Raw genomic sequence first — 24,137 nt, forward strand, 5'->3', positions numbered from 1 at the left:
TATTTGAGAAAATGTCCTGTCCCAAGAACAACAAATTTCAGTATTTGAAGCACGTTTAACAATTTCTATAAAATTTGCTTTACTCTGAAGTAAAAATAAAAATATGGTACACATTGAGACCCATTTTTCTCCACAAATCTTCAAAATCAGGAAGACAGAACAACATCCCAGTCAGGTCAGCTAGATGTGTGTTAATCTGGTCATAAAACGGCAACAAGAAAACCCAGTGGAGCAAAGTGAAAAAGTTTCTGAAATGCAGAGAGTATTTTAAGGCTTTTAAAAGTCTAATTATTGGGTTGTCAATAAATGTGGAGGAAACTTCATGGCACCTTTTCAAACCTTTTGTTTTGTATTATTTCAGCACAAAAATGGAAGGAAAAATGTGTGTTGGCAGGTTCTGCTTCCTCCGACTGGAGCCAGGCGGCTGCAGACGTAATATATGTTTTTAACAAAACTAAAATATTTTATGGAGGTGAAGTCTGCAGCAGCTTGAAGCCAAGCCAAGAACTGAACTCTCCTTTCACCACTAGCATCACTGAGGCTTTACAGCAACATTCAGGGAGTGAAAGCAGTAAAACCAGGTACTAATCTGGTTACTAAGTCATTAGTAACTGACTCGGCTTAGTCACACCTAAAATATGTTTGGCCTCAATTTAAGAATCCTGAAAGACACACCAGGTAATTCCCCCTCTTTAAGCTACAAATGACTGTCACAACTACTTGATAGCCCATTTCATAGCCCATCAGACAGTCTGAACATATTTTAAATCATTTAATACCATGAATAAAAATGATCTACTGAAGGCAGCTGCAGAAATGTTCACCTCTTTGTAGGACATCCATTTGTAGGGCTGGTTTGGGAGTCGAGAGCCCAGGCAGGGTCCATCGCCTGAGGAATAAACACAAATTAAATTAAATATTTTTATTCCACTGTAACAGCAGCCAAGTGGCCAAACAGTAATTATTATTTTTTATTTACTGATTATTTTTAATTCCTAAACAGATAGTTGATCACGAGAAACTTTAGTTTGCATTTTCACCCTAACCTTTGTCATTGTTTATTAGCCTGACTTTTTAGTTGCCACTTTGGAGTGCACATATTTAGCTAACTTTATTTTTCAACCTGCTATACTTTGAAATTTGATAACAATCTATAGATTGTGCCTCAGCTGCAGCAGTTCTCTTTAAACCCCCAGCTGGCTCATACCGCTCTGATTGGGAATTTGCCTTTTATTATTGTTTAGTTTTATTTCTACTTTAGACAGATGGCTCTGACCCGTGTTTATAAGTTTCTTATTACCACCATTCTGACCCGTATTTATCAGTTAAGTCTTTGTTAGTTGGTATTAATCCTTCTGTATCAACCTGATCAGGGCATAAGTTTTCCTCATGCCAGGTCAGCTTGTGTTCGAGTTTTTTGTGTTATAACATGAGTTAAAGTTTGTTGTGTTGACTTCTGTTTTGGGGACCAACTTATTATTTAAACCTTTTTGTAAATGACTTTAAAATGTTTTTTAAACTTGTATGTGCAGTCCCTGACATCCACCTTTAGATGTTCAAGCTGCACGTTTCCAGGTGCTGGAATTGCTGAGCTATATAAAAATAATGTGAATAAATAAAATGTAGCAAACTAATATTTTGCTTTTCTCTGCATCGCCTGTTTTTGTTATTTTTATTTAGACCAGAAAGAAAACATTTCCAGCAAATCTCAGCATCTGTTTCAGAAGATAAAACATTATTTTTGGTGTTTTCTTTTTGCGCCTGCAGAGACGTAATGTTGATTTTCACTATTAAAATTTCTGACTCACACTGATAAAGATCTGGTGACATTGGAAATTAATGATAAAAATCACTTGTTTAATGGCTAATCTGTTGACATCAGCTTAATTCGCTTGAAGGCATTAAAAAAGACAGAAACATAAATGCTCTGCTGTTTACATCATTGAATAAGATGAAGGGTTTCCATGTGGATAACGAGAGTACCCAGAATTCATTTCTGTACCCTTTGAGTTGCATAACACCCACCAGATATATGCAGGCCTCTCTGAAAGACCTCATACATGGTCCTGGCGTCGTCATGGTAATGAGTGAGCAACCTGGTCGGGTCGCCCATCATGGATCTTCGACCTCCATCTTCATGCTGACAGAAAGAAGAGAAGCAGAAAAACACATAAAACTAAACTTAGATCCTCTTTAAGTTTATTGATGTCTTCGTCTTTAAAAAGCCCCTGATATTATCAGAGATGTGTGTGACACCCAGAGTCGTACTGCTGACACATCTTTATTCGTTTTGAGACATCATTCTCATGAGGAACAAATAGAGAAAAAAATCTTATGCTTAAATGACTCATTCAGATTGATAAGACTGCAGAGGATGGGAGGTTATGAAACTTCCAACCGTCCTTAAACTCAACATCTGAAACGTAGAATTGCCCTGCCCTGTCGGCCTGTTACTCTGTGGCTTGTTGTTGCTTCAAACACCTTAACAAAAGGAACAAGAAAAACACTTTGAAGCCACAGGTGAGGTTGACAGTTTTTGCCATCAGGATGAAATTCTGTCAGTAAGAGGTCTGTGGTGTGTCGGTGTAAGAACAGATGTTGGCTTTGGTGAACCAAGAGTGGGTGGAATTATTTCAACCGGAGTTCTTGACATAAAACAAGACAGCCCAGGTATGTGGGTTTACAGAGAAAGGTAATGAATGACACTACTAGTTTGCAGCATGATAACAGTGAAACATTTTTGTAATAAAAGGCAGAAGTAGAAAAACTAGGAAATGTTAACCAATTAAAAAAATGAATCATATTAAACGCAGTGTGACGCTGAGGTTAATCACTAAGCCTAACTTTGTAAGCTTGAAATATAAATGTGCACACAGTTCTGATTCTTGGAAGAATGGTTCTCTATGCTAGCCTTCTGTCGCACTTCAAACAATTAAAATACCAGAAATTATGGGGTTTTATATCCAGGAAGTTTTAATGGAAGTCATTTTGTTTTAAACCTTAATCTAGGAATGTTTCTCTCCATTCACTTCTTAGGGAATTTGTGCGATGAGACGACAGTCGCTTGTCCTTATCCAGACAAGCAACTGACATAAAACGTTCCGTAGCGAGCTGCTGTGAACTAGCTAACCCTCTGTGTTAATATGTAATATTAATCCCCTCAAATTTCTGATTAATCACATTCATTAACGAGTTAACATTGACACCTCTAGTTTAAAAATTACTTGTATGTTTCATTCCAAGCCCATTTCCTTAATAATGTTCCGGATCTTTTCTATCCGTTTAATTTATATTCCACATTTGTGGGATCTCTCACCGGCACTTCCTCGGACTGGTGATGGAGACTACAGGGAGGTTTGATGGGTCGAGGCCTGGTGGCAAACCAGTACGCCAACACAGCTGTCAGGGCGCCAATGCCCACCAAGGTGGAGGTCGGCAGGGAGTGAAAGAACTGGCCCAGCTCGTCCATCTCTGGTATCCTCAGGCCACTCATCATTTCCTGGACCTGCATCTTCTCCATTAGGGTGGAACTCAATTCTGCAAAGGAATCAGAGATTTTAAACATTGTTTGTAATACAAACTGAACTGCTTTTGGAGCTTAGATTGCATCATTTTGATCATTTTTTGCATGTGCAGCAGGAAAACCAAACATGAGGCTTCTACACATGAATGTATATTTCTTTGGAGCCATGAAAAAAGAAGAAGTAGAACTAGACAAGGGATTAAAACACAAAACCACTGACACCTGACAGTGGACTGCTGGCATAAGCACAAAATAAATCATGTGAAAAAAGTGGCAAATTGTTCCTACTCCTGAATGCCAAATATATGTTTCTTTGAATGTTCGTCTCGACATAAAGATTACAAAAAAATGCATAAGTTTATTCTTTTGAACCATCTGTAGAATAAAAAAATATTTAATGTGTTTTTTTGTTAGGTTCAAATCTAAAAGTTTAAAAATAATTTTCTAATTAATACAGTTTATTATGTTGCATAAATTGACAGTAAATGTCATCTTAAGGCACTTTACATCTAATTTATATACACACATGTGGCAACAGTAGAAAAAGTAAAGTGTTCAATAAATTTTGACAGCCTGATGTTTGGGAGCTGTCAGTACTAGTCAAAATAAGAATTTGTTATTCTCATAGCTTTAAGAAATTCCTTTGTAACCAATATTTTACTTCAGAACTTATAAATATGTTAAATTACAAGTTATTTATAAGTTATAACTAAGTTAAGTAAAAGTCAAAGTTTATTTGTAGCGCATGTTTACAACAACCAAAACATCATGGGTAGATGATCAAACAGAAACAAATTAACTAATTAATTTCATAAATAATAATAATAAAATTAATTGTAAAATTAGTAGAAAATACAAAACCTAGACATAATTTCAGCTGCAGCAATTTTCCAAAAAACTCAAATCAATTAAGTACTATTTCCCCCCCAGTGCCCCTTTCTTGTTATCGGTAAAAATTTAGAAGACACACAAAAAAATCAATTTCAAAGCACTGAAACTTAATGTTGACCAGGAAGTGGTAGTTCCTTACTATGTTTGGGCGATATTTAACATTCTCCCAACCGATTTTCAGCAAACGACAATCATGACAAACTTAAATGTTCACCTTCTGGTTGATTACGCCCCGCAATCACCAGACGTAACTCCATCATCAAGCTCCGACAAAAAAGCTTGAGAAAAAGGCTTTTCACCAGCAGGAATACGGTAACGAAAAGGACAGCCCCAGATGGCGACAGCGCACCTTGGTTGTAAATATCTCTCAAAGAGAAATACAGGAAAAACGTTTCCCAATGGCGTCACAAATGGCAGGAAAATATACCTACCGGCCATAAGCACACCTTCGGAGCTCATTTTCGGAACCACCTGGTAAAATTATTGACCCAAGTCCAGAAAACGGAATTAAGACTGGATTTTTCAGATATTCGGGATGAATTAAGTCTCGACTAGATTTCACAAAAGCAGTTGCCATGACGATTTATTCTGTACAGCTAGCCTGTTCCAGCCAGGCTAAGCTAGTCCTGGAGCCAATGTGTTTATCAATGATTCCGTTTTCTTAACTCTCTTTTGGTCTTTTTTAACCAGCCTGCATTAACAAACCGCCGATTATTTTGGCATTTAAGTTTTATTATTATTTTAACATTACGATGGTAGCCTATTATCAATTTCGTAATCATCTATGTAGGCGCTACTTGACTGTGTTTCTGAGTACTACTGTTGTTTTAAGTTTTATTGTTTTGAGGGGATTCAATGAAGGATGGTAATTTACTGATGAATTTTTAGGTAATAAATCCTCAACTTAAAGTAATCTTAAAAGTTTGTTTGCAACTTAAAATAACTAATAATAAAAAGCACAGTTTAAGTCGCACAATGTTAAAAACGTGTGCTTATTACATCAGAAACATAACTTGTGCCTCTATTAAGGCGGCTAATAAAATACATTTTATAAGCTACTTGTGCCTCTATTAAGGCGGCTAATAAAATACATTTTATAAGCTCCGTTACATCTTTTTGCGAAGTTGCTTTCGCTCTAACAGTTAAACAGGAAATTGTCCCTTCAAAATAAAAGCGTCACGACTCAGACAGGAAGTACGATAAGTGGGGACCTTCTAAAAGTAATTTGTGTAAGATTTGTATTTTTTTTTTTTAAATAAAGAAAATGTTCTTAAAAAACAATTGGTGAAGGGCTCAGCCTATTGATTGATGGTCAATAAATTCGTCCAATCACCCAACCTTATTCCATACCAGTTTGAGTTAAACACACACACGGTTTCAAACACATTTTCAGACATTTTCTTAAATTAATTCACTAAAATCAGACTTTTGTGCCAACAGATCATGGTTGCAAATGCTTAAATAAGGGGTCTTCCCACAGATTTCTAATTTGACTGCATAAAACAACTCATGAATACTACTGTAATATCTACACCTACCATTCTTATTGTTCAGTTTCTGCCACATACACGTGTACAGAGAAACACACACAGATTGCAAAATGAATAATTTAGCCAAGGGGGAGTCAGTTTCCAACAATGACTAAACAGTTTCCTTCCATCCCCTTGAAATGAGTCAGAGATAATATCACCTGATCGATCACACATGCATTGCTGAGAAAATAGTACAGCCAATCAGTGTCACTTCCTATTTCATTCCAACATACAGAAAGCCACACCGTATCACTTATCTTCAAACTTTACAGATAAATAACAAAAATATCCAAAGCTACGCAAGCGCTGGCTGGCTTCCTCTTTCACATATTTGGCAAAAGGCTACTTTTATTTTTTACAACTACTACATATAAGGGAAGCTGAATCATAACAACACATTTTGCAGGACAATAAATAGTCCAAAAAGTTATTGTGATAAACGATAATATTGTTGTTTGAAACCATTTTCAAGTAATACAATGGTAATGTGATTATTATCAAATATCAATAAACTTTAAATTCTAATGAACATTTAACACTGGAACTGGAAGACATTTTAAATATCCAAATAAACAGACAAAACAGAAACAACAAATCAAATGAATTAAGAAGTCTCTGAAAACAAAATTATCCTTTAAAAAAGGTTTAGTTGAGACCAAAGTCTTCAGTCACTAGACTGAAGATTTTTTTTATCCAATTTTTGGTAGAAAGAGAGAAAAGAGAAAAACAATAAATCATGCAAATGGAAATTATTGAGCATGTTTTAATTTATCATGCAATTAATTGATTTATTGCTTATTGCGACAGGCCTAGTAGTAAAAATAATAATAATAATTTTGATGGCATTTTAAAAGTTTGAGATCCTTTTTACCAAACAGCTGCAAAGTCTAAATACATATTTTGATAGCTTGCTAAATTTGTACAAAATTCTGCCGACTATTGCATGATGATCGTTATAAATATTTAGAAACATCACTGCTATGATTTATCACCATCTGAAATGTCTTCTTTACAGAAATGCCACTGATAACAGTGCCATAAATCAGAGGAAAAACATATTTTTAAAACAATAAAATAGCAAGCTTTCTTCTATGCTACCAAATACACAGATCGTGGTACCAGACTAACATTATGTTGTATGTTGTAGCAATAACTCATCATGTTTTCTCTTCAGGTGTTAAGCTGTAGATTTCTCAAATTTAATTTACCTAACACACACTGGGCATTCATCCGTTTAATTCAGTTGAGTCTGTGTTGTAACAGAAAACACGAGTGCCTGGAAAACCACAGCAACCCTCTAATATGTCTGACAACAGATCCATAAAGACCAGATGCATGTTTACCATAACAGCACTGCTGGAAAGAAATCCCTTTATATTTGTCGTTACTTTTTCTATGTATGCAGTTATTGTAAGAATAATAGGGATTAAGAGCTCCTTAAGAGTCAGGGATTTTTTTTTCTCCCAACTTGTGTTCCCATCTTAAGTACGTAAATTTCACAAAAGTTTGCTGACATGTGTAAAGACAGAGAAGAAGCTATGTGCCAGAGTTTATTCTGGTTAAATAATGTTCTGTTCTGACGAATACACAAAGCGTCCCGGTGCTTACAGCTGGAATGTGTTCCACAAAATGTCACAAGAAGCCAAAATCTGGCACAGTTTCAAGAGTTTGGAATACAGAGTGAACTAAAACATTTGAGATGAGGACATTGTATTACAGCCTGTAGATCTAAAATGTCTAAATATTGTTTAAAGTTCAATCCCTTGAATAAAATATAAACTATGCTGCAAAGCAAAATTGAGCCAGTAGCTTGAGTACAGTGAGTTAGCTACAAAGTGTGAAGATATGCATAAGAAAACATGAGCTAGTCCTTTAAAATTTTGTTTCTATACCCTTCTGAAGCTAAATATCATGTACTATAAAATGAAATAAATTCATAAAGTTATAGTTTTAGGTGATAAATGTAATTTTTTAAAAAAGATGTAGCTAGATTCTCACACTTCATCAACGGAATACTTCTAAAATAACAACTAATGGAATAACTCTTATTCCATTCTAAAGTACGCATTTATTGTTTTATTGTTATTTTAGTTTTATTGTTATTTTAGTGTTTTTTTTTGGAAAATTAAATTCTCCGCTCTCGGAATTAACCGTGATTAGCACAGCAAAATGAAGAATCAATATTGAGGACAGATCTTGTCAAAATTGACCATAAATATAGAAAGAAAGAAATGTCAAATAATATGCCAAATACTGTGTCCAAAAAATGAAGAATAAGAATGTTTCCAACTTATTTGATTATCCAGTGGAAAATAAATTAATATCCTTTAACAGTACCATTATTTAGTTTCCTATTTATTACATTATCTGTTGTTTCTAATGAATGTTTTTTTATTTACTGTCACATTTTTATTTTATTTATTAATTTTCCCCATCCCTATTATTTATTAATTTCTGCATTTTTTTTAATGGGAATAGTCATCCCAATTGGCAAACACTTTTAAATTTGAGAGTGAAAATGTTTTAGCTTATCTTACCAAATAAATAACTTGGCTAAATCTGCATTACAAAGCTTGCAAGATGTAGATTATTTATTTGCGTTAAACAAGGATTGGACAGTGGAGTGGCGTGTCTGAAGAGAGAAGCTGATGAAGAGAAATGGACCTGCTCTAAATATAGACAGACTATAACCCACTGACACCACTGTGCAGATAGCCGGAAAAAAATAGAGTACGGGTGGTTACAAAAGCATCCCTGTACACAAATACAGACGCTTACAAATACTTCATCTCAAACTGGACACAGTGAAAAGGACTTATCCACAAGACATCAGACATCCACTTTTTAAAATGGAAAATCTGACTGACTGGCACCAATCTCTAGATTTATTTGTACATCACAAATAAATGTACATCTGCTGATCATTCTTTGGACACCCAATACCTTTACCTGTCTAAACAAGTCACAAAACCTGATGCAGAGCCGACAGTGTGGATATAAATCTGCAAATAATCCAGAACAGACATGCCAGTGTTCCCCATATTCCTACCTGGAATTAGCCTGACAACAGCAGGAGACACACAGCCAATCCAGACCTCTAACTGGCCCTCATTATTTCTGCTTTCCCTCCATTGTTTTATAAACTCTACTGTTGACTGGACGTGCATGCAAACTGCACTGAGACAAGAAGAAAAAATATTTAAATAATTCTTAAACTTAAGAATGGCGCCATGTTTGTTCTCATTAGGAGAATGCGGATAGAGATGGAGCTTACGTCACAGTTTAAAAAATAAAATAAAATAAAATAAAGTAAAGGTGAGGCTTGTAAAGCCATGTGGAATCGATATTCTGAGAATTATCCATTCTGAATCCCGTTTCAAAAATGTTTCTGGTCTCTCAAAATGTTGAATCTGTGTGGATGCACAGCCTGACAATAAAAACCTTTGCAGATATACCTAAAACACACCGATGAAATAATCACGGCTACAAAATCTTAACCCCCAAAGATTCCAGGTTCTACTGAAACTACAAGCATAATCCCTGGATTTATCCGACAAACTGATGAAACATTTTCCAGATATAAATGTTGGTGGATCTGAGTCAGCAAACAGGACTACAGTTCCTCCTTGTCCATTTGACACAACAATCATCATGATATCAACCTAACAGCAGCAGAAACTCATTAATAAACAACTTCAAAAGTAAATATTAACATTTATCCAGAGTAGTTTTAGCATTATGCTAACCAGAGCAACGTTCGTGACTAATCATCAGCAAAGAATAAATCATAGCAGCTGATGAACAGAAAAACAATAAAAAAAGAACAGAAAAATACGGCAACGAAAACTAATTAAACACCAAGGAACAGAAGCTTACCGAGTATTTTTAAAATCCTCTGCATTGTTGTTCAAGGTGGATTCCCGGTCTAAGCTTTCCCTCCACTTCCGTCGACGCCATCGAGCGACTGTATCACCATAGCAACCATGTGCTTTACGACATTTGCCATAGCAATGGCGCCCGGAAGACACCGCCTCTGCGGCGCTTTGATAGTTAATTGGTTGAGACTATATCTGTTATGACATAACCAAAGTCTTTGCCAAAGTCCCTTATAATAACACATACTTGTTGAATATAATGACAACCCAGATGCAGGTAACAAACTCAAAAAGAACTCAAATGAAGGTAATATAAACAAAAAAAAACCTTTGACTAAACAAAGTGATGATACAACAAATGCAAGAATTTAGGGAATAAAATTAAACACATTCAGCTGGGACTCAGAAATGACCAAGGACAACTGAAGATCTCATGAGGAAACTAAATCCTGCAAGGATCAGAGGTTAAAACCCACCAGAAGATACAGCAGAAATACAAATCATAAAAGGAAACAATTACAACATCTCAATCTCTGAAACAGAAAAACACGAAGAGACAAGATAAAAATTGATGTGCCATCCAAATGTACAGAATGCCTTTAATCAGGAAATAATTAATTTGAATAAACAAAGTAGTTTCTTGAAATATCTCAAAGCCATTTTTGTCCCACAGTAACCTCAATAAGGCACCCCAGTGACACACACACATCCAAATAAATACATCCACACGCAGGGCTTGAAACCTGTCCCTGCTGCCCTCTGCAAGGACTGTTGCTTCAGCTGGAGGGACAAAGTAACAGCAGGCCTGCAGAATCCCCATCAGTGAAATCAATGACCTCCATAAGGAGGAGAACTTTAAGACCTTGCTTTAAAAATAAAAAAAGTTAAATATTTTATTCCTAAGACCTGGCTTTAATTTCATTGTGTCCTCATATGAAAACTTTAAAGTTTGCTGAGAGCCAGTGGGATCACATCTCTGGAAATGTGGCGAGGCGCTCCACTCATAAATTAAGCAAACTATAACCTGAATAGTGCCATTTATTTATAGCCCCTTCCCTCCTGCACTCATATTCTTGTGTGGCTGAAAAGCTGCTTTCTCCGGTGACTTTGGCTACTGAGAGTCAGTGAGACATGTCGTGGCAAGCTGTCACTGCTGTTCACTGGAAATTAGCTTAGAACAAACACTCTTCACAAACACTGATATTAAATTAACCTGGGAGAACTGAAAAGTGATGGGATATTCTTCATATAATAAAACAGCAATGTTTTTATTAAGATAGGACTTTTAAAAAAATGCAAACAGAGAAGTCTGACTGAAGTTGTACTCAATCAAATTTAACAGGAGGGGAAATATGTTCACTTATTGTAATGCAGTTGGACATGCTTTAGTCCTAAAGTGCCCAAAGTGAGGTCCAGGGGCCATTTACAGCCCTCTGAATGATTCTGGTTGGCCCTTGATCACAGTTCATGCATTTGATGCAGATTTAAAAAGGATGTTGAGGTGACGTTTTATTTATAATGGAAAACATTAGGTGCAACACAAAGTATTCATCCAGAATTTTACTTTTAATTTAATTTATTAATAATACGGACCAAAGCATTCAGAGGCTTTAATGCAGTCTTATGTGCACCTACTTAATAAACTTGTCAAAATAAATATTCTGCTCCTAAAAAGACACAAAAAATTAAGAAGATGAAAAATGTTGTATATGATTTGCAGTTTTTAAAAAAATCAAGAGGAGATGCAACAAATTAAAGCTCAGGCTTTTGAGATTATTAACTTTACTCCCCATAAATCTGGGTTTTATAGAAGTAGAAGTAGAAAAGCCATAAGAAGTTCAGCAGTTTTCCACACATCAAACATAAGGAGGAAGGTGTTTTGGTCAGATGAGAATACAATGTAAGAAATGGACACTGCACATCCCTCTGAACAGACCTTCCTTATAAAATAATGGTGGTGGCAGTGTCATGCTGTGTAAATTCCTTTCTTCCACAGAGACAAGGAAGCTGATCAGTGTTGATTTATAGACGGAAATAACTTAGACTGCAAACGCAGCAGAACTGCAAAGAATAATGTCTTTGCTTATGAGGCAATTTTTATGATGCAATTTTTGCATCATAATCAAACTTCTACATCCCATCCACTCAGACATTGTGTGGACATATTACACCAACAAAGATGCATAAACAAATGGCGAGATAAGCAGAGAAATACACCTTTTTGCTACAGATGGGATTTAAATTTCTCAAAACGGGAAAAAGTAAGCAAAGTGAAGTAACAGCAGTCTTCTTGCATTACTTTGTCTTGCTCAATACCAAATGTTTAAATATAGAAAATGATGCAGGAAGTTATCACGACTGAATAAAATCTGGTCTTTAGCACCAAACAAACCAGAATCAGGACATAAACATCCTTGAAACATGCAGCCAGCTAGGAAAAACATGGGGTTCAATTTAAATGAACGACAACAGTGGAAAATGTGGTTGTGGTTGGCCAACTTTAAAATTTAATGATAAATGTACTGTCGACATAGCAAGACGCCAGATTTATTTAATAAATTATGATTGATATTGAGTAGATGTCAGGAGGTAGATATCAACATTTCCAGTTAGGAGGAAGTTTGGCTGAAAAACCGAACAGATGCAGACTTTAAACACAAACGTTTAGCACACATGCTGTGGACGAACAGCTGAGTAAACAAAAATAAACATTTGACCTTTCCATACATACATGTGGCTACAGGAGTGGATTTAAACAGTGGAAAATACAGCTGCCAAAAATCAGAATCAAACTTGACTTAGCAAAACAATTTTAGCACCCTAACTACATCAGAAGTTTCACAATGGTTCAGCGCTGGTGAACAGGTCAGACACACTTCTTACGGCGAATCAGGCTTAGAGGGAAGGGAAGTCGACTTCTCGTCCTTTAGTCCCGCCCCATCGCCTCATCCAACATCCACCACCAATGATTACAGTCCAGTGTGGGGAGATTACAGCCTATTAGCACAAAGGCAGATGACCAGTAGTAACCTCACTGCTGTTCTCGATTTATACATTATTCATCTTAAAAGAAGTGTCTCAGCTTTCTCCTTTAAAATGCAATTCATCTTTGATATACGGTTTTACTTTGCCTCAGTGTTGTCTCAGTGTTTTTCCTTTTTAACACTCAGTCCCTGCTCTGTCACCATTTACTTTTGCTGCAACACTGATCTCAACTTGTTCCTGTCAATCTCTATGAAGGTCAGTCACTAGCATCCAGATACACACACACTAACACACACATATCCTTCTGCTTCATTGATGCAGCACAGCTGGTGACTGCCATCATCTCATGTGCAGTGAAATAATAAAACAATGACACAACAAACAGAAAATTAAGCAGCAGCAGCAGCAGGGATTTCTGAATAAGGAAAACAAGTCAAAGTATAAAAGATGACAAGCAAATAAGATTTCTAGAAGCTTTAAAAAGGCTGTGGTCTAAGCAGCAGGACTTACAGGGGTGTCCAGGAGCCGCTGAGGTGTAATGAGTGCCTGGTAGGTGTGTGTGTAAGTGCATAAATGTGTGTGATGTCTCAAAGGGAAACAGGCGGACATCACTTCATGCTCTGCAGACTGGTGATTACCTGCGAATCTGCACCAGCTAGATTAAGCTGAGGCAAGCAAGCGAAGGAGCGCTTCGGATCAGCTTGGCCCTCGCTGGCTTCCGTATCACACCACTCTGAGCTTGACAGACGCTGCACACTCTTGCCACACCCCTCCCTCCTCCTGCCTCCTTTCTCTCACCACTCTCTCCATCTCTGACACTGAATACAGGCTCACCTTCTCCCTCACTACATGAAAATGATACTCAGCCATATGTTAGGTTGCACATACTGACAAAGAACTAGCATGCAAATAAAACGCTCCTGTCCAAACCGCAGCCGGACATTCAGACAAAGGGCAGAGACTCACATCAGTGGGAGGTGGTTCTCTTTTTCATTTGACTGCCAAATCAGAACAAACGACAACTTTAAAATCTTAAATCTGAAAGTTCCCATGTAATCTGAACGGATCTCTATTTTTTATGTCATTCCGATGAACAATTAAATCACAGTGGGGGAAAAAAACACTTGTTTTGTTATAGTAAATTGCAAATAAATGTTTTAATGAATAGTTTTTACATTTTTTTCTTAGGCTTGTGACTTGTTTTTATCTTTAATCTCTTCCATCAACTTGCTAGTGGAAAATTAGCCTCTTTAGCTAAACCTGCCATATTTATGTGACATATTAATGTTGATTAATATCCATTATCTACTTTATGAGAAATAAATAGATCAAATCTAAATCTAGTATTTTTATGTCTTCAGCTTTAGCACTTTAGGCTGAGCTGGTGTCCATCGTCCCACACAGGAAAGAGTCGGCCTGAATGCTGAACCAGCAGTAAGGCTCTCAGACGGAGCGCTGCCATATCCCAGCATCCTGTCTGACCAAGCTGCTGCAAAAGATTGATTACAAGGGATTTTACAATTCCTTTAGATGTACATGTAAAGAAATTTGCTCGGCAGTTCTCACCCATTGCAGAAGTGAACTAGATATTTTGCACCAGGAAAGCTGTTTAAGCAATCACCTAAAAGGAGCCATAAAGTTTCTGATGCCAAATTAAAAGCAAGAAGATGTTGTGTTAGCTGCTTCCTGCCTAATGGGTGTGGTGAAGCTACCTTTACTACTTCAATGAAATATTGAGGAAGGAAAAGACTTGGATTACATGCTGCGCAGGGCTACACTAGATGAAGATTACATTGAATTATTTAAAGTGAGGAGCAGCAGGGTGTCTGGATGAGAAGGCAGGTAAAAGATGTCAAGAACCTCTCCCTGAGGAACGCCTCCAGCCAGTGCAATCAGACCAAAAGGGAATCATCTCAAGCTATATTTGCTAGTCTGAAAGGAATCAGTTCAAAACTGTAAATTACATTTTATTTTTTTAAAATGGTATGTCAAAATTAATTTACACCAATCACAATATTCAGTAGAAATACTTTTAGTGTGATTAAAACAATCAAACCCTTTTAATTATTGCTGACCAGCTTTTATTCTGTTTCCACTCACACTCTGACCCAAGGTGATGCCTCCAAGCCATCACCCTAATCACACAGTTTCTATATAAAACTAATTTCTGGACTTATGTTATAGGCCTCTCTTATAAAATAATACTACTTCTAATCCAAAAACATTCTAGAAAATAAAAAAAACTATTTTAAATCAAAATGTGGGCTAAAAATAATAAATATAGGAGTGAAGTTTGCAATGAAAGTTTGTTTTTATTGGACAGCTGTTCAGCATGAGCGGTGCAGGTTGGCTTGTATTATCATTCAGAGTAACTTAAGTTTTGTAGGACATTTTTTTTGGTGAAACTCAGGAGTAACATGGAGCTTCAGCAGCAAGAGAAACATGAACAATAATAAAGAATATCTTTTTATTAATGGTTTTGTTCATTTAGCCTTTAAAATCCACCTGCCATGGAGTATATAAGGTTTGAAAGTGTTGGCAGCTTCATGGAAAATTTTGACACAAAGTAGAAATATTTACAATCTGGATAAGACACAGACCGCTACAGTTGGTTATGCCACCAGTCATAACTTAGAAAAGGCAACTAAAAACAGCTAAAACATGTTTTTGCAGTGAAATAATACACTCATAATCCAGTTAGTTATTTTGGGAGGATTCTCTCCCACAGCACAAGAGGTAACCTCTTTCATGAACAGTAGAAAAGTTTGTTAAATTTCACTGTCACCAGCTCATTTGCAGGAAGCATTTTACCAAAATTTCATGCACCAATGCAGACACAGATCTGAAAGCAGGTTCAGCTCCTCTACAGCTAACAAGAAAATTACTGTGCAACTAATCTTGCAAATATAAATGCAGTGAAAGGATGTGGATTATTCACCATTAGTTGGTTTGGACAAACTAAGCACTAAATGTTAAAGTAGTAGAGCTCTGTTTCAGAAAAATAATTAAATACAGAACTAGATCAAATACCAAAAATCATGACTTGAGTCAATTTACATTAAACACAAAGCTTTGAGCTCCACATGTAGTTATAGTAATATTAATAATAATTCTGGAGATCTTTTCCTTCAGTTTAGATGAAGAAGCAGGACTGCTCATCTAAATAAATGGTATAAAATTATTATAATTATCTGGGTAATTTCCCCTTTATTTTAAAGTTTCCATTCAGCTGGAAACTGAATGTTCTTCCTTTAATGTTTAACTACAGCAAATGAGCTGATGATTTAAATCAGGTGAGCACAAATGTCTAAAACATGTTTGGGAATACATTAAATACAATATTCCTCATTATGTGCACTGCAGTTTCCTCTGTGACCTTGAGGATAGTGCCCCTTTGAACCCTGGTGACCTCCCTGATTGGAGCATCTCTAAAATCATTCCTGATTAGGAGGAATTAGCATTAAAAGTAGATAGCCTCTGATTCAACTCTTTACACTGAAATAAAGCAACCTTAAAGTGTAATGATGGAGAAAACAAATCTCATCAGGGTTATTAGAGATTTCCCGCAGCTTATCTTCATAGCACCTTGTAAAAGCCTGTGTGCCTCTGATCGGGGTGGGGGTTGGGGTATAGGTAGGAGCACCCCGCTCTCGCCATGTTTTTGCCGGTAGGCCGCAGGATTCAGCACCACCTCGCTCCTGGACAGCTCCCGCCAATCAGCGGCGCTCTTCTGCAGCGCGTCATCCTTCCTCATCCTCCTCATCCTCCCTCCCTCCATCATCGGAGCATGCATGGCGGAGGACATCTCAGACAAAATGCTGACTTTCACCGCCTGCATATGTGTGAAACGGCGCACTGACTGTAAATAGAGGAAACAGCGCGGCGCTCGTTCTGAACGCTTCCTCATTTCGGATGAGGCTCACTGCGGCAAATCAACCCAAAAGACAAGAGATATGACCTGGATATGGTGGGGAGGTTTGAAAATGACGTGTGTCCGGTTTCCACGCACAATGTCACACGACCTTATAGCAGCTGGCAGGCCATAAAAGCACGCGTTTATCCCATTTCGCTCATAATAAGGGCCATAATTTAATATCTGGAGGGTTACGGTGTTTTGTCTGGTTAAATGAAAGGATGTCCGCGTTTTGTTTTACGGCGCATGGCATCAGGTCCAACATGCACCGATACCTGATCAAAGGTAGCCAATCTGACCGAAGCTTTATTTCTCGGATTATAAAGCACATTTTTAGATTTTGTTGCTTTAATGTTTGCAGCGATGCTGCTTTTGGAGGCTACACGTGCTTCCTGAGCATCATTTAAAAAAATACATAATGGCGTTATTACAGCGCAGGCAACGCGCCAGCAGCCAAAACGTGTCAAGGTTTACACAAATCAAATCAACTCCGGTTAAAAACAGAGGGATCTCTACATCTGTGAAGCAAAAAGCCGGAACACCGGCAGTGAATGGCACACAATGAAGCTCTGCCCCTGCGAGACACAGAAGCAGGTGCAGCGGCTATCGGCTAAAGGAGAACAAGAATGAATGTTAAAAAACGGCCAGCAGAGATGGAACTCACCTAATATAATCCACAGTGACCCAGAGACCAGGACGAATGCGAGCATGTCTCTCTCATGGAGTCAGGTGTCCCGGTGCGGGTCGGGAGCGGCTCACAACTGCAGCATCGACTGCAGCAAGTCGCCGACAATCTAGGAGATTAAGGAGGGACGGTGGGGAGAGGGGGAGGGGGTTGCGTGGGTTGGAAAGGGGGTGGGGGAGGAATATCTGGGACCGGCAATTGAAGGGAAGGGGTCGTTCCGGGCAGGAGGGGGTCTCAGCGTGCAGAATCTGCTTTAAAATAAACGACAACACGTGTAGCTGAGGAGGAAGAAGAAGCGGGCAGCATCCCTCCTCCAGCGCCGTCCACCTTCACCTAGTTGGACGCTGCGCAATGGCAGACTCTCCTGATGACATTAAACGGCTTGTAGGTCAGGTTGAGCATCTAATGAAGTTTGTTCTCTATGTCAATTAATGATCAACCACAAATTTAAAAGTCATCCGATACTGGTTACCCCTGGTTCATCCTGGAAAATTATTTTATTTTATTTTATTTATCTGGAAAATGTTAAGGAATACAACTTTTTGTATCTGAGTGTTGATTTATTTTTGTTAATTTGATTGATTTGTTTGAAGGGGATGCGCGGCCACATCACGCCATCCCTGCAGCTCAGCACGCTGACACGGAGTAACTTTGCATCAGAGTCACGTGGTTCAGAAAAACACGCCCATTGAACTAAAGTAACCTTGAGAAAGGCTGACACAGACACAGAGGGTGGGTTAAACACAGATGGAGGGGAGGAAGTAAAAATTACATAAAAATAACTACACGACTACATAATACACGTATCAATGCGTTACGATGCGCCTTTATCTGATTAGTTTCATCCAGATGTCTTCCCGAGTTGATGTCTTATTCTGCTTCTGCTGACTCACCTTATTAAATGGGTCACTGGTGAAGACCTGTTCTTTTACATCTGCAGGCAGGAAAAAAAGACTCAAAGCACAAAAAAGAGAGAGCTAAGCCGTTCATTCATGCACAATGTCAAGCAAATTCACAAGCAGCGCAGCCAATAAAGTTACAAGCAATCCTCTTTTTATCTTCATTAAGTTTGTAAATGTTTATCAGGTTACCTGCAATTTCACGTCAGGAGAAAAGCTGAATGAAAGTGGGCGAGCTAAAGCCACATATTTGATGGCTGAGTTTATTTATTTTGCACTGGGATCAAAGTACACACACATCTCTGGGTTAAAAGTTTCATCTTATAAAATCTTACTATTTTGAACAAAACATACAGGAATTCTGACACATTATTGTTTCCTAACATCTTGTCACCTGGAGAAAAAAGAAAAAATCAGGACACCACATTGAATATTCAGTTGTTATTGATAAATTAGGAAATCAGCAAACCTGATTTTACTTGGTAAACAAATACTTTTCAACAAAGTGGAGCATTTTAGCTAAGATTCCTTTATTAAAAATCAAATAAGTTTACTCACTTGATTTAACAAATTGTTGTTAAAACCAAATAAAAAAAACAAAGAGCAAGTTTCAAATTCTGACTCAAAGGGAAAAGTTAATCAAAACCAACCTGGTCTAAAGATAACGTCCCTCTAAGCCTCAGAGATGGTTGTGCCAACAGTCATCAGGCATTTGTAGCATCATGTAATCCATCTTTGAAATTATTTGTCTTTACAGAATTGCTTAACTGAGCCACAATAGCCATATTGTTTTAACAAAATGCTGTCTGCTTAAGGTTACACCACGACATGTTGAGCAGATTTGAGTCAGCCACTCCAAAACTTTATGTTTTTAGGCATTCAGAGGAGAACGTGTGACTGCGGTTTATTGTCCTGGATAACCGAAGCTTAAAGTCAAGTTTATTTATGCATCATTTTACAAACAGTTTGCACCAAAGTGCAGCACAGTGAGAACAAAAATAATTGATAAGAACAGTTAAGAAAAAGCACACTAAATAAAAATAATATAAAAATAAAAATAGGCAATAGTTATTGAATTCAAAAGCTAAAGAGAGATGAGTCTTTAAAAAGACATTAAATCTCCAGATTATGAGCTCTCTTGTGTGGATTGATAGATTATTCCACAGTTTTTGGGACTGCAGCAGCAACCTTGGTCTTTTTATGGATGTTTGACATTTTATAAGATCCTTTTTAAAATATATCAAATCTAAAAACCTGTAACAATCCAGTAACAATTTAAAACCAAACCTGTAACAAACGGGAAGCCAGTGGAGCGAAGCTGGAACTGGAACATTCTGGTTAAACGTTCCTTTTTTTTAGTTCCCCATAACAGACGGTTAGCAGCATTTTGTTCAAGCTGCAAACAATGAAGAGATGACTGATCTAAACTGAAGCAACAAGAAATGATAATTATCCATGAAAAATTATATGAAAACATGGAAAACATTTCCAAAATCCATCCATCCATCCATCCATCCATCCATCCATCCATCCATCCATCCATCCATCCATCCATCCATCCATCCATCCATTTTCTTAGAATAAAACTTCATGTTGTGGCTGAAAACAGTTTATATTGACAACTCACTTGTGAATTTAAAGGGGTATTATGTAAAAATAAACTTTTTGGAGCTTTATAGCGTTATTCCATTATGAAAAACAGAGCCACATGTTTTTGATAAGCATAGAGTTCATAGGCAGTGAGAGCCAGTGTGTGTCCTTTATCATGCTATGAGACTAAAAGAGTCAATCAAATTCAGGAAATCTTACTCCAAGATTTCCTGTCACACCACACATAAAATCTCAAATAAAAACCACCAAAGTCAACAAATCAGTAAAATAAAATAATAGTTTATTTCCAGTAGCGACAGAAAAGGAATCTTTCTTACTGATCAATTGTAAACTTTTAAATTTATCTTGACTGGGGCGGATGTTTGATCGTCTAGTTTATGTTGTCAGACAAATTCACCTGAGGTGATTATTTCATTCTACAGGAGTTTCTAATAATAAATGAGTCTGGCTGGAGGAAATGAATTCATTTTTTAGCAGCTTTATCCTTTAAAAAACAAAAGTGATATTTACTCATTCTAATTTTTTATATATTAAAATGTATTTGATGATCTAAAACAGCTTAATTGAGCTCAGTTTTAAGAAGACAGAGAGACGGTATCAAGCTAAAATTATCACATTAAAACAAATATTAATGGAGTATATTGATACATTGAGTCTGTATATGCCAGTTGAGGCTGTGAAAAGGCAGGAAATAAAGTAGCAACAAAAACTCACCTGCACAGTCAGATGTAGAGATAAAAATCCAAAACAAAGGCAACAAAACAGAACCAGTTGAGTTCAGATGAAACAAGATGGAAGAAATTATTACTGAAGCAGAGAGAAACTTACACTGGGGAAAATGATCAGAAACAGGTGAGATTAATGACCAGAGCAGCTGACAATGAGCTGCTGCCTGCAGGTAAACTGAAGACACAGAAGATGAACAGAAACTAACATAAAACCCAGAAAACTAAAAAAAACAAATGCAAAACCAAAATGTGGCAAAGAGACGCAAAGATGAGAGAAAAGAAAAATAGGAAGCAAATAAAACATAAAAGAAAAAAGACAGAAATAAAACATGAACTAAGGTTTACAAATGAAAAAGAAAGGAGAGACTACAACCTAAACAAAACCTGAAGTATTAAACTAAACCAAATCAGCATCTATGATTCTGAATCTGTTTAGAGAAAATTGGATATGAGATCAAACTTTTGCACCAAACTCTTTAAAAAAAAGAGACATTGACAATGTTCCCTGTGCTGAAATCCCACCCTGGAAAAAGACCTGAGTTATTAGATGATTAAAATCCATCAATTAATGTAACACTCCCACCAATCAGTTTATCCGACTTAATCGCTGATCGTCACAAAAAAGGCAGAAGAAAAGTAAAGAAAGTTCCTGCTTCTTTTTCCTCATCAAAGTTTTCTGGAACAAAAACCCTTCAGGAAAGTGAGACATTCAACAAAAATGAATAAAAAAGTTTTGTGTTTCCCCATCAGAATAAAAACAAAATCCCCCCAAAATCACTATGTTGTATTCTGTGACAAAATGAAAGCAAAAACATCATCGTAGCAAAGCTTCAGGTAAAAACCTGCAAGCTGGTGAAAAAGAGATCTAAACTCACTGAGAACTAACAGACCAACATAAACACAACATTTTAAAAATATTTAAAGCAACAGATTTTTATATTCAGCATGAGAATCTTAAAAAAACAATATGTTTTTATTGCATGATTTCTGAAATGAAGTGTGAAAACTCTCACTACAGACCGCATCATTTATATCCTAAACACAATTTATAAAATGTACTTTTGTTTTAAATGTGAGTAGTTTTCCATTGAATAGCATATTTACCTGTTTTAAGGTTAATTCTAATTAAGGCAAACCCACCCAAATAGATGTCAAGTATTTTATTTTTATAGTTTATTGTGACATTTTCTAATAACTGTAATAATGACAGGCATTTTAGGCCCCTAAAACTGAGGCCAGAGGTCAAAATAAAGGATTATTTGATTTACTTTCAGGTGTTTTAGAACTTGTTAAAGTGAAAATCACAACATTCTCATATTCTATATAAATTACTGATGCATGATGTGTGTAAAACATGATTACTGATGCTTCAAAATCATATTTCTAACCAAGTTAATGCTTGCAATAAAGTTTCCCTTGTATAATATTTTAGTTGATATTTCCTGTATGTTCTTGGTGTCAAAAATATTTTACAGAAGAGTGAGAGCATCATCAATTAAATACAAGAAAATATGAAATCATTTTGTTTGCAGAATGAATGGCATGACAGATGCATCTCTGCTTATGTAATTTGTTGTCACTTGTTAGTTTTATCAAAACAGAAGATAAAATCACCATGTAAAGAAAATCACTTTGACCTCCATGTGCCACTATCATTACCTTCTCTTTAACCATTAACCACATTCCTTCAGCTGCCAACTTAAAGACGTCCTAAAGTCCAAATGAAATAAAGTTATATTTAACACGTATTAAAGGACATCAAAGTGGTGCACCTCAGTTTGACATTTTTACAGAGTTATTTACAGTCCATCATATTAACATCTGACACTGAGGAGGAAGTTTGCAGAGAGCAAACCGCAGCCTGAGCTGCAGATGTTGCTGCCAAACGGTGAAAGTACAAAATTTAACAGCCAAAAGGAAGACAAATGAAGCAGTCGGGATGATTTATTTTATTTTTTTCATACTTTCTAGTCATTATCCTGTATTCTTTCAATTCAACCAAGAAGCAACCCTCTCCGGGTCACACAAAAACCAAAATTCTTATTACAAAATCAAACAAAAACAAACTAACAAACACAAGAATCTTAGAACTTTAGAAGCAAAAACATTGCAGTGTAGAAAAGTTATCAGACTTTTTCTGTTTAAACTTGCAAAAACAGTCAGACTTGTAATGTTTCAGCTCTCTAAAACAATACAGTGAGTGACCTGATGGGGGTGCTAAACTTTCAGGAAGTTTCTAAAACATCACATGACTTTTCATAGGAAGAAGCCAAGGAAACTGATTCTGTTTCCCTTTTCGTTTCCTGACACATTTCACCCTGTTTTTAATTCAGATGCTCCCTCTTGTCCTCTTTACTATCTATGGTTATAAAGTGGATGTTGTTTTGATTAAGATGTCAAAAATATGGAATAAACACTCTTAATGCATGAGAAAATAAAAGATCAGGCACTTGGAGAAGAAGTGTTTACTCCAAACTCCTAATTTCTAAAATAATGCATTTGTTTGATGATAGCATAACAATAAGCACAGTGAGAATTAGAGACAGTTGGATGAAGGGATTAAGTGTGGAATTGCCTGAGTCTGTTCAGTAAACAGTAGAAACCAACTTATGCAATTTTAAATGATTCATTATTTGGATTATTCTAAAGTCAGGTTGCATGAGATCTGCCCCTCTGTCTCGTAACAGAACATCAAGACTGTCTCATACTTTTTGCTTCTGTTCTTAGTTAACGGGCATTTAGTGTAAAATATTTGACTGGTACTCCAAAGCCTATAAAAATCCTCTTCAGCCAGCCTGATGCAGGACTGGACATGTTTGACATCTCAGAGATAATAAAGGATCTTCCTGCATTAATGCTGCGACCTCTAGACCTGGGAATAGTTACTGATGTTAAAGGAAGTGAAATCTTCCACTACTATTTCCTTTAAAAGGTGAATAATGGACATAATTTCATTAATAAAATGGAAAGACTCTGATTATTGAGCAGTTGTTTAATGAGAACTTTTATAAGTGATTGGAATTTATTTCTAGCTCACTTTGAGGAAGTTAATTAAAAAGCGTGAATTAAAAAGATCAGAATTTGACAGGACGGCATCAGGAAGTTCAGTTCAGGAATGGCATTCACGTTGGATTGCAAAACAGCCTTTGGGCTGGTGTGCCGTCTTCAAACGAAATTACTTGAATTGCTTTTCAGCAAACGCTGTCACGAAACAGCGCAGAGCTATGCTAAAATTCAAGTGTTTCTTTTTGTAATCCCAGCTTGCAGTCTCCCACCTGTACGATGTGCTGCAATAGTGTGGCTGACGCATGAGGGCTTTGGCCTGATCCAGTGTCACTGAGCTGTCAAAGCAGATGGTCCAGTGGGGATAGAGACCGAATGCTCAAGCAGCTTGGCTCATGCCAAAGCTCCAAATTACTGTTTTATTCCTTCAGGTGGCACCGCATGCAGAGCAAACTGCCAGTATGACAGAACCATGCTAAGAAATAATGGTTG

General features: G+C 36.8%; 1 protein-coding gene across 3 annotated transcripts in view; it reads right to left on the reverse strand.

Annotated features, from left to right (window-relative positions):
- Window positions 1-17,704, reverse strand: part of acsl6 (acyl-CoA synthetase long chain family member 6) — a 38,135-nt gene extending 20,431 nt beyond the window's left edge. The window contains exons 1-4 of one of the 3 annotated variants that reach the window (XM_007572575.2): window positions 17,384-17,704; window positions 3,317-3,537; window positions 2,026-2,140; window positions 825-889 (exon numbers count right to left, since the gene is read on the reverse strand). In XM_007572575.2, the coding sequence (XP_007572637.1) occupies window positions 825-889; window positions 2,026-2,140; window positions 3,317-3,537; window positions 17,384-17,429 (447 nt within the window). In that variant the 5' untranslated portion in view covers window positions 17,430-17,704. Of the gene's footprint in view, window positions 1-824; window positions 890-2,025; window positions 2,141-3,316; window positions 3,538-4,845; window positions 4,954-9,822; window positions 9,924-17,383 lie in introns of those variants that run through there. The other 2 variants (XM_007572576.2, XM_016660949.1) reach the window with 2 other exon arrangements.
- Window positions 17,705-24,137: the final 6,433 nt, after the last annotated feature.

This window comes from Poecilia formosa, unplaced genomic scaffold, assembly GCF_000485575.1.
Source record: "Poecilia formosa unplaced genomic scaffold, Poecilia_formosa-5.1.2 Scaffold304, whole genome shotgun sequence".
Lineage (NCBI taxonomy): Eukaryota > Metazoa > Chordata > Actinopteri > Cyprinodontiformes > Poeciliidae > Poecilia > Poecilia formosa.